Source organism: Pyrus communis, chromosome 11 (assembly GCF_041283825.1).
Source record: "Pyrus communis isolate YQ-2024b chromosome 11, ASM4128382v1, whole genome shotgun sequence".
Classification (NCBI taxonomy): domain Eukaryota; kingdom Viridiplantae; phylum Streptophyta; class Magnoliopsida; order Rosales; family Rosaceae; genus Pyrus; species Pyrus communis.
In genome coordinates, this window is record NC_142575.1 from 14,885,269 (window position 1) to 14,901,399 (window position 16,131).

Sequence of the window (16,131 nt, forward strand, 5' to 3'; positions counted from 1 at the left end):
AGTACTACAATACTTATTTAATACGGATTATTATGTGTACAATTATTACAAATTTGGTACTTCCATTTACACACGTAGTACTTACTACCTGTTAATTAGCCAATATATAGAAGGAAAAAAACTTTATCTTTCTTCCTTATACAAAAGGATATTGAGAAGAAAAAAAATTCATGTTTTGAATTTCATTAGCGTGTTCAATACTAATCTAATCTCTCAATCTCTTAGCGTAAATGCATTGTTATATAAAAAAAGGCTAAATAGCCAAAATGGTCCCTGAAATTTGCGTAACACATTACTTTAGTCCCTAAGATTGAAAATCAATAGAAATGGTCCATGAGATTGTCCACTATCCATCATTTTGGTCCTTCCCGTTAAGTGTCCTAGAGCTCTTGGTCGGAAGTTTGGGCAATTTTCAAAGCTTCGTAACTCAATCATTTCTAAACCAAATTCGACCCATAATATATCAAAATTGAGATAGGAAAGTGTAGAACAAAATTATACCTATTTGGAAGCCCAATGGTTGGCGGAGATGGCCAGAAAATAGCCTCAAAGTTGACTGGTCCGTGGAAAAATTGGAAAACTAGCCGGAAAATGGGTAAACTTTAAACGTTCATAACTTCTCTTCCTCTCATCGATAAGTATGATTTTCGTTTTTGAACCACTCGATTTCGTTGAGTATTGAAGAAGTTATGAACGTTTAAAGTTTACCCATTTTTTAGCGAGTTTTCTAATTTTCTCACGGACCAGTCAACTTTGAGGCTATTTTCTGGCCATCTCCGCCAACCATTGGGCTTCCAAATAGGTAAAATCTTGTTTTACACTTTCCTATTTTCATTTTGACATATTATGGGTCGAATTTGGTTAAGAAATGATTGAGTTACGAAGTTTTGAAAATTGCCCTAACTTCCGGCCAAGAGCTCCGGGACACTTAACGGAGTTTTTAACGGAATGACCAAAATAATGGATGGTGGACAATCTCAGTGACCATTTCTATTGATTTTCAATCTCAAGGACTAAAATGATGTGTTATGCAAATCTCAGAGACCATTTTAACTATTTAGCCTAAAAAAAATTAAACATTATATTTGGAGCACCTCCATTGAGCACTTTGCTCATCTATCTCTTTAATTAATAGATGTGAACTTCACCGATCGACATCATTAGAGATGGGGCCAATAAAGGTGATTTGAATGGCAACACTTAATAATTACGCACTAAATTATTTTAATGCCGATGAAAATAGCATGCTAACAATTTTCAATTTGGGTACTTTTTTTTAAAGAAAGAAATTCGAAGAATAATAAAGTATTGCTAAAGGCTAAATAGGAAGGATATATAAAAAGAATGTAAAATGAAAAAATAGCTAGCATTCTTTTTAAGCATATTAATTACTCTCAGCTAGCAATTTCTTACTTAAATTATTGTAAGATAGTAAAAATATTTATTTAGAATGATATTTATAACCGTAGATGTCAATTAGCCCAGTTAACTACTCTAGATATCTTTGTTAAAGTGGTTTATAATATTTGTATTGTGTAAAAAGACAAAATGTATTTGTAATTATTTATAAACCTTAGTTTCACTAAGACGCACTAGATCTCTGTTTCAAGGTAGCTTCGTCATCACTTTCTACGCATCTTATTTCACTATATATGAACAACTATCTACTTCTTTCCAAAGATCAAGAACATCAGTCAATCTTTCTCAGAAAAGTGTGTGCTTCATCCTCATAGGCACACACACACACAAAAAAAAAAAATGGCATCTCCAGCAGTTCGTGATCAGGACAATCACAACGATGCAGAAAATAGTTCGATGGGTTATTGTGGCAAGGTGATGAACAAGGTGGTGGAATTTCCAAGGAAATTAAAGAAGCTTGGACAAGATGATCCCAGAAGGATTGTTCATTCTCTTAAAGTTGGATTAGCAGTTCTTTTGGTGTCATTGCTCTATTACTTCCAGCCCTTCTATAATGGTCTTGGTGACACTGCCATGTGGGCTATTCTAACTGTGGTGGTTGTCTTCGAATTTTCAGTAGGTACGTTTTATGTTTCTGTTAAATTTCTTATGTACTTACCGAAATCACATTGTGAAAAATTCCGTTCTGGTAGTAATTTTCACACTCCTAGTTTCTCATTGTACACCCCTTCACTTGTTCGTGTTGGGTGATTCTCATTTGATTTGTTCAATCCTAAGAAGAGTGCACAAATCACTTCTCATTTTGTTTTAAGATGTCTGGGAATTTCTTTTGTTGTTTGTGAGTTTAATTCATAATTCCAATTAAGAAAATGCTAATCTTTAGTGCAACTTTTTTCTTATTCGAGCGATATTCTGATAAATCTAATCGTTAGGTAACTTTCTAATCGCATCATCTTTAATCTATAATGCAGGAGCAACACTGGGAAGAGGTTTAAACAGGATCTTGGCGACATTCCTAGCAGGTGCTCTAGGATTTGGTGTTCATCACCTGGCAAATCTTTCTGGAGATATAGCTCATCCAATACTCATCGGCATCTTCGTCTTTCTACTAGGTTAAATTAATACACTTGATCTCATAAACATACTTAATTATTCATTTTCCATGTACTGAAAGAAAAATGGAAATAGGGGATTCTTCAATCAGTTATAATGTCATTAAATTATAAGTACAATAATGAGCAAGGAATTTACGGAATGTTACATTGTATATATGCAGCTGCATCAGTGACATTTATACGCTTCTTTCCGCGGATGAAGGCGAGATATGACTATGGACTCCTCATTTTTATCTTGACATTCTGTTTGATATCGGTATCGGGGTACCGAGATGAGGAGATACTGGAAATGGCTCACAAGAGGGCGTCCACAATCCTCATAGGTGCCTTTATAGCTGTGTTTGTGTGCGTTTTCATTTGCCCAGTATGGGCTGGCGATGATCTGCACAACTCAGTAGCCAAGAATATTGAAAAGCTCGGAAGCTCCTTGGAAGGTTTGTTATTTTAAAATACAGTATTTCATTGCTGGAATTTAGGTGTCATATCAATGTGACAGGGAAAACTCACAAGGTCGGAAAAAAATGAAAAAATTGTAGGTTTTGGGGATGAATACTTCAAAGTAGCTGGCAGTGGAGAGTCTAATATGGCACATTTGCAAGGATATATTAGTGTTCTCAATTCAAAACAGAGTGAAGAAACTCAGGTCAGTCTCTTTGATAAATGATCTTTGTTACATATTTGACATGTTATCTTGTGAGATTGTGAATCTGGATTGCACATTCAGAAGTGGCTCTATGCAATCAATGGTTCTAATTCAATTAGGTAACCATATTTTGTAGGCCACACATGATGTGGCAATTGATAGTTGGATTCATTCTTTAAATCATTAAAGAAAGCATCCAACCATCAATCGTCACATCATGCGGTCTGTAAATAATGTCCAAGAACATGGTCTACCTAGCATTTTCGGTTTAATAATGCTGACTATACCTTCTTGTTTTGCAGGCCAATTTTGCAAGGTGGGAGCCTAGACATGGAAAGTTTAGGTACCGTCATCCTTGGAGATACTATCTCAAGATCGGAAACCTCACCCGGCAATGCGCCTACCGCATTGATACCCTCAGTGGTTACCTCAACTCTGAAGTCCAGGTATATATTGTACCACATCAAATTTTCTTATTAATGTGCACGATAAATATATATAAATGCAAAGTAATCAACTTGTTTGATAAAATTAATTGTTTAAATTCTTTTACAGACACCATTAAACATTCAAAACAACCAAGTTCAAGAGCTGTGCATGAAGATGAGTTCAGAATCAGGCAAAGCACTGAAAGAGCTAGCATGGGCCCTAAAAACAATGACCGAGCCATGCTCTGCTGCCAGCTCCCACATCACAAAATCAAGAGCTGCAGCCAATAACCTCAAATCCATGCTTAGGACTAATGCAGCGGCGGTGGCGGGAGTTGGTGGAGATCAAGTTCGTCTCCTAGACATCGTGCCAGCTGTGACTGTTGCTTCGCTGCTAAGCGACGTTGTTGCTTACGCTGAACAAATTGAGAAGTCTATTCAGAAACTGGCCTCCTTTCAACATGTGCAGTTCAAGAGTGCAGAACGAAAAAAACCAACAGCATTGACGTCAAGTAAAACTTCTTCCAGCAATGTGGGACCGCATCATGTCATCACCATGGATCGACTAGCATCTCTACAAGTTCAAGAATCAAGCAAGGAAATCGGAAGCAAGTTTCAAAGAATTAGGAGTGCCGTTTGATACTTGGATCAGCCCCACTTTAATTTCTTTCTCCTTATAGAAGAGAGAGAGAGAGAGAGAGAGCCATGTTGGTGTTTGTGTCAAAGCTCTTGCAGCTTCTGGTCATTGGCTCATTCTGCCCTTCATCTGCCTGTAAGTCTGATTATGAACTCTTCGCCGCCTTCTCGGACCCCTAGCTGATCATTACCTGGGCATGCCGGCCATGCCTAGATGCGCGTCAATCTCACTCGAACTAGTGGTGATCTGCGCCACAGTAACTTCTCCAACATCTGAAAAACGATGGAGCCTCTAGGGCAGTGTAGTAACTTTCCTATGTTTCTATATGTTTGGATATTAACGATGGAAGTTTTTTATGCTTTTTTTATTTATATATACAACGATATTATACGTTTAAATGGTGTTTGGGCTAAGTGATGCAGTGTATATTTATATAAAAACGATATTTTATAACCATGAACTCGTCATCCATTCCGTGTAAGAGTCGTAGCTATGCTTTTATATTATCTTCCATGAAAATTATGTAAGTTTTCTCACGATTTTTCTATTGGGGAGGAAATTCAAACTGAACGGGATTAGTGACAGACATCAGTCAGCTAGTTGATCTTCAGACTCGTAAATGATAACAAAATTGGTTTATTCTTCCATATATGTGTTCAGTGTGAAAATGTTGGACCGGATATGCAAAACTGCCTTAAATTATCACACAAAAAATGCACATATTTTTTAGAGAAAGTACGATATGAAAAAAAAAATGCATATATAGATATTGGTTGTCAGTTTAAAACCCAATTCTGTAATCACAAGTTTAATGCACAACATTCTTACAAATACCAAGAGTGATACCCTCAATACTCAGCTTGAACACATGATTTAGCAACATTCTATTTTTATTTTGTCACGCAACAAGATTTTCTTCAACAAATATAAAATAACCCGATGTAGAAAGTTTGTCAATTATGGATGCAACACAATCCGCAGTCGTATATCTCGAAGTCAATATAATTCTTAGAAACATTATCCATTTGCCTGTCGCCGACTCAAATACCTTAATATTTGATCGACAACATTTTGTCTCTCACGGTTTCACTAAGTGAATGCATAAAAGGTCTTAATAACACTCACAACACATACAAAATGTGGTTTTGTGTGAGCTAAGTCGATTAACCTCCCAACAAAGCCTTGACATTGCTCCGTGTCGGTTGGTACATCAACTTGCTCAGTCAGTTTATGATTCATTTCAGTCGGAGTGTGAGCTTTTTACACCCATATATCCATATTTAAGTCAACAAGTCAAACGCATACTTACAATGAGAGTAGAAAATACGTTCAGCTGATTTAACTACTTCAATGCCAGGGAAGTACTTTAGAGCGCCAAGCTCCTTTATTTCAAATTCTTTCGACAAAATACTTCTGAAGTTTATACACAAATAATAGCATTAATGCACTTGGCATCTTTGCTTACCGAAATTTGGTAGAATAAGGGGTATATATAGGGGAGTGGCTGGCCATGGTGTTAGAGGTTTACCTTACACATGGCAGCATCCTATTGGCCAAGGTTTAGGGAGAAATATTCTCAATATATTAAATAGGAAATAATATCTTGAGATAATGGAGTAATTATCGCTAATTGATTTAAATAGGGATTAATTACTTGAATGGAGTCAATCTTCAATTGGAAATGAATTAAAGATAGGATTTGTGTAATTAATCTTCATCTTTAATGCTTTGACTTTTCCTTACCAAGGGCAGGTGAGCTGTGGGCAATCGTATTCAGATGCAGGGACGTTTAAGGGTGTGAGCTTTGTGTGGGAGTATTTGAGGAGTCTGCCCATTTAATCTTGTCTTTCTTGAGCAAAAGTCCATATGTCGTCTCTAGAATTTTTGGAATTATTTTAGGCTCCACAATAATTTGGTAATGCTTTTACACACTATCTAGTTTCCAATTAATGAGATCATAAGCAACCTTATGGAGAACAAGTTCTAGGATCAAAATAACACACCCTGACCGGAGTCGAGGCATGTTGGCCGTCACCCGAAGGTAACGTAACCAAAGGTGCAAGTGATGTACAAAAACATGAATAAATTAAAACCGAAACTAGAACTTATCTAACTAATAAAGTGAGTGCGCAGTAGTGTGTAGAACTCATAAACTACAAATGTTCAGAGCATAGATAACATAAGCAATGCTGACGAACTAATTAAGTACTTAGTACACAATCGGGAAGAGTCTCCTACATTTAAACAGGAATATGTCAGAATCGCCGCTAATCCTCGCACGCCACAGGGTAGGTTAGCTATCTAGGACCTGGAGGAGCGACAAACAGAAGGGTGAGTGGGCACAAAAACAAAAGTTTATAAAACCATTTATTTTCTGAAAATCATACTACGTATATGTATGAAAACCAAATGCAAAACAACAGTAAATCCAAAAGCATGCCAAATCACGATAGCACGACAATAGCATAAGTGAAATCAAGTGCTCAACAATCTATGATAGTATACCAGTCGGAGTCGCCTAATGCAACTTGTACGACTGACCTAGTTTGCTCATCAATCTATGCTAGCATACGAGTCGGAGTCGCCTAATACGACCTGTACGACAAGACTAGGTGTAATATATATATATATATATATATATATATATATATATACACACACACATATATATTTATACATATATACACATGTTGTAGTTCTACGATCACGTGAAGAATGGCGATAATCGCGGTCACCTACAAGTTAGAGTTGCCTAGTACAACCTGTACGACAAGGCTGGCGTCACCTACTTGGATCAAAGACAAGCATGTGATATGGGAGGTGAACATCACGTGAAGGATTAGCCTTAGCTCGGGACAAGCACTAACATCGGGGTGCAGCAATGATGAGTGGACTACATGAATATATACATGCCATAATGATTCAATGTTTCCAATCAGCATAATAAACTTACCTGAACTTATCTGCGCATCCCGTAGGATTATTTTAGCATTTCACAACAATGCAGCATTTATGAGCAGGTAAAATGCATATGAATATGCCAGGACAATATATAAATCTCAACCATATAACAACATTTTTAAAATTAAATAAACCATGGCATATACGCTTAAATCAATTTAAAAGCATTTGTGGAAACTATAAAGTTTATATATACACACACACATGAAAACAAAATGCCCACTCACTAATATGTCGATGGGTCGTAGCCCTCTAGCCTCGCTTGTCCTTATAAATCCTCGGGGTAAGTCTCTCCTATATGCAAAACAACTAACAATAATTACTTAATTAACACATATACGAAAAAGCTATGAAAAACTCCCCATAGCTTGCTCAAACGGAAGGTTTGAATATACGAAAATGTTTTACTCGAAGTCACGGACCCGCACATGTCAACCACTCGCCGGCCAAAGGCCGGACGCGCCTTCACGCGCCACCCAATCTACGGCACAGGCACGCGCCTAACAAAAACTTGACAGACATTAGGAATATTCCGTCAGAATTAACAAAATATTCCGTTAAATAGTAACAGCGTTACATGATGTCATTAGAATATTCTGTCAACTTTGACGAAATATTCTTCGTCTTCTCTGGTGATCCTCACCGTCGGCGCTGCCGTCTAGTTCGTTAGAAATTGGGAATTTTTGCCGGTTTTTGGAAAATTTTCGAACCTTAATAACTTGCTCATTTCTCAACCATTTTTTAATAAATTTATATGGAAATGAAGCTCTTGAGGAGTAGAACAAGTATATACCTTTTGGAACTCTAAAAAGGACAAGAAATGGCCTGAAAAAAGCCTCGCAAGATTCAGCCTAAACTTCGACTCCTCGAACTCGCTTGTTTCGACGTCAACTTGACCCTAAACTTAGTCTAGGGACCCTAGGAAGTTGTGTAGAAGCTTCCCCACGCCCTAAAACCTTGTAACTCGGCCTAAAACTTGTCGAAGCAAAACTTACCAAGTTGAAGCTTCCGAGTTGCTCAGCGCTGACCACTTAAAACTCAACCAACTCGTGATCGGTTGGTACGGTTTTGATCATAAGGTCGAGTGAAGCACACTGGTGGTGGTCACTTGTTTGATCTATGAGTCTTTGATGGTGTGTATGTTGTTGCAGAGAAGAGAGAGGTACGGGTGTAAGAAAGAGAGAGGAAGAAGAATAGAGATAGACTGACAGCTTTTCTGATTGGTGGAAAAGTGAGGGAAGTTGTCTGTTAAATGAGAGGATTGAGGAGAGTGTTTGATTAGTCGTGAGGGATTTGAGGGCACGGGTGCAATTTAAAAATGAGTCAAAGATAAGAGTTTTCAGATTTTGCACAGTAAAAGCATGCAAGAAAATCCGGCTCCGATCAAAAATATTGTTTCTAACACTAGTAATTTAGAACATACGCATGTACAATTCTACCCGCTGTTACCTACTTTAACGAAACACAACTTCTTCTTTACAAGTCCAATTCGAGCCTAACTCGTGCCCACACGTTCTTAACAACAAGTACTATTTAATTATGATAGTGAGAAAAATAATTTAAAGCTGCATAATCACGTCCACGTCACTTCGCCAACAAGGGCATATTAATTTACACACTTGGGGTGAAATTACATAGAAAATTAGGAACGGGTCATCACAACTTACACCCTTAAGAAAATTTCATCCCCAAAATTTCAATACTACTAGAAATCAATCAAAGAACAAACATGGATACAAATCTCACATGCGCTCCTCTGTCTCCCAAGTAGCTTCCTCAACTGAGTGGTTCTTCCACAAAACTTTCACCATATGAACGGTCTTGTTTATGAGCATTTTGTCTTTGCAGTCAAGAATCGTCATTGTAACCTCGTCATAAGTCAAATCTGGGTTAATCTCTAACGATTGAGGAGGAATCACATATGATGGATCAGAGGCGTATCTCTATAGCATCGACACGTGGAAAACGTTATGCACCATTGACAACTCTGGAGGTAGATCCAGGCAGTAAGCAACTTCACCAACTCGTTTAATGATCTAATATAGTCCGATGTAACGAGGGCTTAGCTTCCCTTTCTTTCTGAATCATACAACGCATTTCCACGGTGACAACTTTAATAATACCCAATCTCCAACCTTATAAACTCTGTCGGTCGAATGTTTATCTACAATACTCTTTTGTCGATCCTAAGCTACTTTTAGGTTAGCCTTTATCACCTGAATGTTCTATGTCATCTCATCCAGGATCTCAGAACCTACCAAAACTCTTTCACCTACCTCGGACCAACACAGCGAGGTACGACATGGTTTCCCATACAACGATCGACAATGCTTTAGATTCTTTTTATCCATTTTTGACTTTAAATGGTGATATACCAATGCTCAAATGGAAGCTATTATCGTATGCGAATTTTATTAACAGCAGCGCTTGTGCCATGTGTCTTTGAATTGCAACATATCCTCCAGTGTCTGGATAGTTCTCTCTGACTGCCCATCGGTCTGAAGGTGATAGGCGGTGTTGTAGAGCAATCTCGATCCCAGGGCTTCTTGGAAAGCCACCCAGAATTTCTAAGTAAATTTGGGGTCCCAGCCATAAATGATACTAACTGGAACACCATGATACTTAACGATTTCAAAGACTAAAAGCTCGGCCAACTAACTCAACGAGTAGTTCTCACGAACATGTAGGAAGTGTGCTGACTTGGTAAGCTGATCTACAATCACCCAGATACTGTCATAGCCATTTCGCATACGAGGCAACTTGTACATGAAATCCATTGTGATATCTTCCCATTGCCACTGAGGTATCAGGAGTGGCTGTAGCAACCCAAATGCTTTCTTCCTTTCCGCTATGACTTCTTGACAGATTGAACAATGACTCACATACTCTACAATTTCTCTTTTCATACCAGGCCAATAGTAGAAAGGTCGGATAGTATGGTACATTTTGGTACTCCCAGGATGCATCGCATAAGCTGAAGTATGCGCTTCATCGAGAATTTCTTTCTTCAGTTCTTATACATTCGGCACATACATCCAATCGCCTTGCATTAGCATACCATCAAGCCTTCGAATCCTGAGATCTCCTATTTTTCCATTCAATATTGCATGTTTTAACTCCTAGGATTCTAAGTCGTTCATCTAGGCCTCGAGAACATGATCCAACAAAACTGGTCTGACTTGAAAACTGGCAAGTAGGGCTACCCGGTCATCCACTTCTAAAGTGGCTCCAGTAGATCTTAGGTCAATGAGAAGAGGAACAAGACATGCATAAAGAGCATTATGTCGGCCGTGAGATTTCCTAATAATATCATCATCTACAGTATTCGCACGACCAGAGTGATACTCAATGGTGCAGTCATAATCACTGATCAACTTCATCCATCTTCACTGCTGAAGATTAAGCTCTTTCTGAGTGAAGATATACTTGAGGCTCTTATAGTCAATGAAGATTTGACACTTTTCTCCATAAAGATAGTGCTTCTTAATTTTCAAAGCAAAAACAATAGCTGCCAACTCGAGATCATGAGTAGGATAGTTCATCTCATAGGGCTTTAGTTGTTATGAAGCATACACCATCACCCTTCCATGCTGCATCAATACACAGCCCAGACCATTCAGAGAAACGTCACTGTAGATCTTAAAATTTCCACTATCATCAAGAAATGCCAAGATAGGTGCATGAGTGAGACAGTTTTCAACTGTTGGAAACTCCGTTCACAATCATCACTCCACTCAAAATTAACTCATTTCTGAGTCAACCTTGTCAGAGGTAGGGCTATGGCTGAGAAATCTTTCACAAAGCATCGATAGTAGCCCGCAAGACCAAGAAAACTCCGTACTTTAGTGACCGTTTGAGGTTGCTCCTAATTTTCCACTACTGTTACTTTCTGGGGATCCACGAAAACACCCTGAGCTGATATCATGTGTCCTAAGAATGACACTTGATCTAGCCAGAACTGGCACTTAATGAATTAAGCGTACAACTGATTCTCCCTTAGCATCTTCAGAACCAGAACTAGATGTCTAGCATGGTCTGCCTCGCTCTTTGAGTATACCAAAATCTCATCGATGAAGAAGATTATGAACCTGTCAAGGTACAGACGGAATACCCGATTCATCAGGTCAATGAAAGCTGCGAGAGCATTAGTTAACCTGAATGGCATCACAAGAAACTCATAATGACCATATCGAGTTCGGAAGGCTGTTTTCGGAACATTTTCACTTCTGATCTTCAGCTGGTAGTACCCGGACTTTAGATCGATTTTCGAGAAAACACAAGCATCACGAAGGGGATGTGCTCGGCTGAATAAACCATTTTTCAACAAGTTCTTACGACTGGATTTTTAATTCCCTTAACTTCGCATGAGCCAAACGATAAGGAGTTAAAGAAATAGGATCTGTACCTGGAATTAGGTCGATGGTGAACTCCACTTCACGATCTGGTGGTAGGCCAAGTAAATCGTTGGGAAAAACGTTAGGAAAATGTCTGACTACTCGAATGTCTTCCACACGAGCAGAAGTCTCTTTAGTCGCCACTACATGAGCTAGGTAGCCTAGACAACCCTTCCTCAACAACCGTTTTGCTCTCATGGCAGAGATAACTTGACTACTACGTTCACCGATAAGCGTGACAATAGGTATGCCCGGTTGGTGAAAAGTAACAATCTTCTGATAACAATCCAACTTGGCACGATTGTAATGTAACCAATCTATACCCAAGATAACGTCAAAGTCAATGATATCCAAAAGAACAAGATTAGTTGGCATTACCTCGATAAGTACGGGGCATCCTTGATACGCCCAACTAATATAACAAACTTCACCCTTAGGCATCGAGAAATCCAACTCATAACCAAGGGAAGTGGGGTGAGGTTGAGTCTTTTGAGCAAACGTATGGGAAATAACTAAATGTGTAGCACCAACGTCAATTAATATTCTAGCAAAATGGCTAAGAACATTCAACTTACCCATAATCAAGTTGGGGTTACTCGACGCATCTTGCAAGGTGATGTGATTAACTTGACCTTGTGCTTGTTGTCGGCCTCCTCGACCCTTTTTTCGCTGGTTCTAATTTCCTCGTCCCTGGTTACCTCAACCTTGATTTTTCGGATTAGGCTACCTAGTCGATGCGCCGCTGCTAGAAGCTACCTCAAGGTTCTAGGATTGCCCCCAGCATACCACTGCAATCCACTGCCTTGATACGGTGTATAGCCCCCTTGGTATTGTGGGTAACCGCCCTGGTAATAAGGATCAGGTGGGTACTGATATGCTTATCCTGGATACTGAGCTATGTCACCCTGATAATGAAAAGTATCATCATAACATGTCGACATATAGTTACCAGGTCCTTGAATCTGTTAGAGAGGGATAGTAGGTGGTAAAGTAAGAGGCTGATTTTCCTGACTCTACGGACACTGATTAGCTATGTGCCCCATCTAACCGCAAGTATAGCATCCATTACTTCCTTTCTTGCACTCACCGAAGTAACGGTTATTGCATCTGCGACAGAACGGAACATCAGTATTACTAGGATTCCTCTAATTCTAGAATAGGGAACTACCTATGGCCTTGCCACCCTTTTGCGGCGTATTGGAATTTGAACCACTGCTCGACGATCCAAAATTATTTCCAATTCTCTTGAAATTCTGGGTCTTTCTAAGGACAAAGGAAGACTGCCCCCTGTTATTATTCCCCTGAGCATTATTATTATTATCTTCCTCATCATCGTCATCATCATGAGCATTCTTTGAATCTTCAACCTAAAGCAAAACCTCAAAGAACTCTTGGTAGGTAGAGTAAGAAGTAGTAGTCGCCATAGAACGTAATCGTTTACGAGCCTTCTTCTTGAAATAATGGAGCATCTCTTTGGGATTCGCAGCGATCTCGATATAATAGAGGGATGAGTCAGTGAACTTTCGGTGGTACTCAGTCACTGACATCTTCCCTTACTTTAGGTCGGTGAATTCCTCTTTCTTCTGATCCTTATACTCCGAAGGTGTGAACCTAGCCTCAAATAAACGTCTGAAGACATCCCAATCCATGGCCTCTGGAGCAGATAATGGGCATGAGTCCTGAGCCCACCATGATGCTGCTCCCAAACGAAAGAACCAAGTCACTGACTTAATCCATCTCTCCGCTAGGAGGTTCCTCTGCCGCTGTATAACTCAGAAATTCTTCTCAACATGATCGATCCAAATCTCAGATTTCTCAAGTCACTCATTACTAAAGAAATTATTTATCTGAAGGATACTGTCTCCAAGGTGGCCCTCTGGGGAGGACGAAGTGTGGACTGAATAGCATAAGCAATAGCTTTACCAAGTTTTCCAAAATCGGGAAAATTAGTCTCAGAAATGACACGTGGCTCTCTACAAGGTGGCATAATTCTGACATAAGAGATCAAAAATTATTAGGACCTATAGCACAAACGAGGAATGCAAGACTACCTAAACCAATGCTCTAATACCTAACTCACACACCCCGATCAGAGTCGAGGCATGATGGTCGTCATCCGAAGGTGACGTAACCAAAGGTGCAAGTGATGTAAAAAAAATATGGATAAATAAAAACTAAAACTAGAACTTATTTAACTAATAAAGTGAGTGCGTAGTAGTGGGTAAAACCCATAAACTACAAATGTTCTAATTAAGTACTTAGTACACAACCGGAAAGAGTCTCCTACATTTAAACAAGAATATGTCAGAATCGCCGCTAATCCTCGCACGCCACAGGGTAGGTCAGCTATCTAGGATCTGGAGGGGCGAAAAACAGAAGGGTGAATGGGCACAAAAACAAAAGTTTATAAAACCATTTATTTTCTGAACATACTAACCCCTCGCTATAAAACATGTATAATTTCCAGAAAATCATACTACATATATGTATGAAAACCAAATGCAAAACAGCAGTAAGTCCAAAAGCATGCCAAATCACGATAGCACGACAATAGCATAGTGAAATCAAGTGCTCAACAATCTATGATAGTATACCAGTTGGAGTTGCCTAATGTAACCTGTACAACTAACCTAGTTTGCTCATCAATCTATGCTAGCACACGAGTCAGAGTCACCTAAATCGACATGTACGACAAGACTGGGTGTAATATATATATATATATATATATATATATATATATATATATATATATATATATATATCTAGTGCTACGATCACGTAAAGACTGGCGATAATCGCGGTCACCTACAAGTCGGAGTCGCTTAATACGACCTGTACGACAAGACTAGCACCTACTTGGATCCAAGGTGAGCGTGCTATACGGGAGGTGAACATCACATGAAGAACTAGCCCTGGCACGGGGCAAGCATTAACATCGGGGTGCAGCAATGATGAGCGGACTACATGAATATATGCATGCCCTAATGATTCAATGTCTCCAATCAGCATAATAAACTTACATGAACTTACATATGCATCCTATAAGATTATTTTAGCATTTCACAACAGTGCAACATTTATGAGTAGGTAAAATGCATATGAATATGCCATGACAATATATACATCTTAACCACATAACAACATTTTTAAAATTAAATAATTCATGGCATATAAGCTTAAATCAATTTAAAAGCATTTGTTGTCACATCCCGGCCCGGGGCGGATCACTTCCCGGGTCCCCTCCACCACTGTAGCACGATATTGTTCGCTGTGGGCTTACCATTCCCTCACGGTTTTGTTTTTGGGAACTCACGAGCAACTTCCCAGTGGGTCACCCATCATGGGATTGCTCTAGCCCCTTTCTCGCTTAACTTCGGAGTTCCTACGAAACCCGAAGCCAGTAAGTTCCCAAAAACAAAACCGTGAGGGAATGGTAAGCCCAAAGCGGACAATATCGTGCTACGGTGGTGGAGCGGGCCCGGGAAGTGATCCGCCCCGGGCCGGGATGTGACAAATTGGTATCAGAGCCTAACCCTGGCCGTGGTGTGCCGACGAGGACGTCGGGCCCCTAAGGAGGGTGGATTGTGACATCCCACATCGCCCAGGGGAGTGATCCTTAAATGTATATTCCCATCCCTACCTAGCACAAGGCCTTTAAACTGACACACCCCAACCGAAGTCAAGGCATGATGGTCGTCACGTGAGCGTGACGTAGCCATGTGCGCTGTGCGGAAGCGATATTTTATAAGAAAAGTACGACTAATTAAAACCAAATACGATAGGTTCTAATGAAAGTTTAAGTGTGATTACACAACCAGAGCACAATGTCTAAGTGCAGTCAAACATAAGATGTACATATTTAACAACACTCGACAATGATCCTACATGAGTGGTGGTTTGTCAGAACTTTCAGCTGGACACCTCGAGACTCACCGATATATGCTACCTAGAACCTGGAGGGGCGCAAAACAAAGTTGAGTGGGTCAGCAAAACAAACGTATTCAAAACCTTCTTTTCTCTTTTGAATATACTAACCCCTCGCCGTAAAACAAGTATAGTTTCCCAGAAGTAAAGTATATAATCATATACGTAATATATATCAAATCATGCTGAACAATATGAATGTATGTCATGCCAAATATCATAACTGAATGCTCAACATTTCTATGTGAATCTGAGGGTATAACATATAATCAATTCAACGCTCGGCTATAAACATAATTCATACTCTATCATCATAATCAACTCAGCCCTTGGCTGCATATATAGCTCATAATCAACTCATCTCATCATGTATATATATGTATAACCTGCACATAATCAATACCACCTCACGTGGTCTGCAATTCATCATCGTATATAACATAGTATGCTCTAGTGCTACAATCACGTGAAGCTGTGTGATAAATCGCGGGTCACCTACAAGTCGAACCCACATAAGTGGTCTATACGACAGGCTGTGCACCTAACTTGGATCCAAGGCGAGCATGCGGTGCGGGAGGTGAACATACACGTGAAGGCTATGCCCCTATCT

At 39.4% G+C, this 16,131-nt stretch overlaps 1 protein-coding gene across 1 annotated transcript; it reads left to right on the plus strand.

The window, feature by feature from the left end:
- The first annotated feature begins 1,602 nt into the window (after positions 1-1,602).
- LOC137743791 (aluminum-activated malate transporter 2) lies at positions 1,603-4,709 on the plus strand. The gene is made up of 6 exons (XM_068483729.2): positions 1,603-2,038; positions 2,391-2,531; positions 2,696-2,968; positions 3,071-3,177; positions 3,480-3,623; positions 3,733-4,709. The coding sequence occupies exons 1-6, from the start codon at positions 1,759-1,761 to the stop codon at positions 4,243-4,245; spliced, it is 1,458 nt and encodes a 485-aa protein (XP_068339830.2). The 5' UTR covers positions 1,603-1,758; the 3' UTR covers positions 4,246-4,709.
- Positions 4,710-16,131: the final 11,422 nt, after the last annotated feature.

Excerpts from the sequence above, each read along its gene's own strand:
- LOC137743791 (XM_068483729.2), top strand. The coding sequence starts at position 1,759 with ATGGCATCTCCAGCAGTTCGTGATCAGGACAATCACAACGATGCAGAA. Across the intron at positions 2,039-2,390 it reads TGTCTTCGAATTTTCAGTAG|GAGCAACACTGGGAAGAGGT; the intron begins GTACGTTTTATG and ends TCTATAATGCAG. Across the intron at positions 3,178-3,479 it reads AACAGAGTGAAGAAACTCAG|GCCAATTTTGCAAGGTGGGA; the intron begins GTCAGTCTCTTT and ends CTTGTTTTGCAG.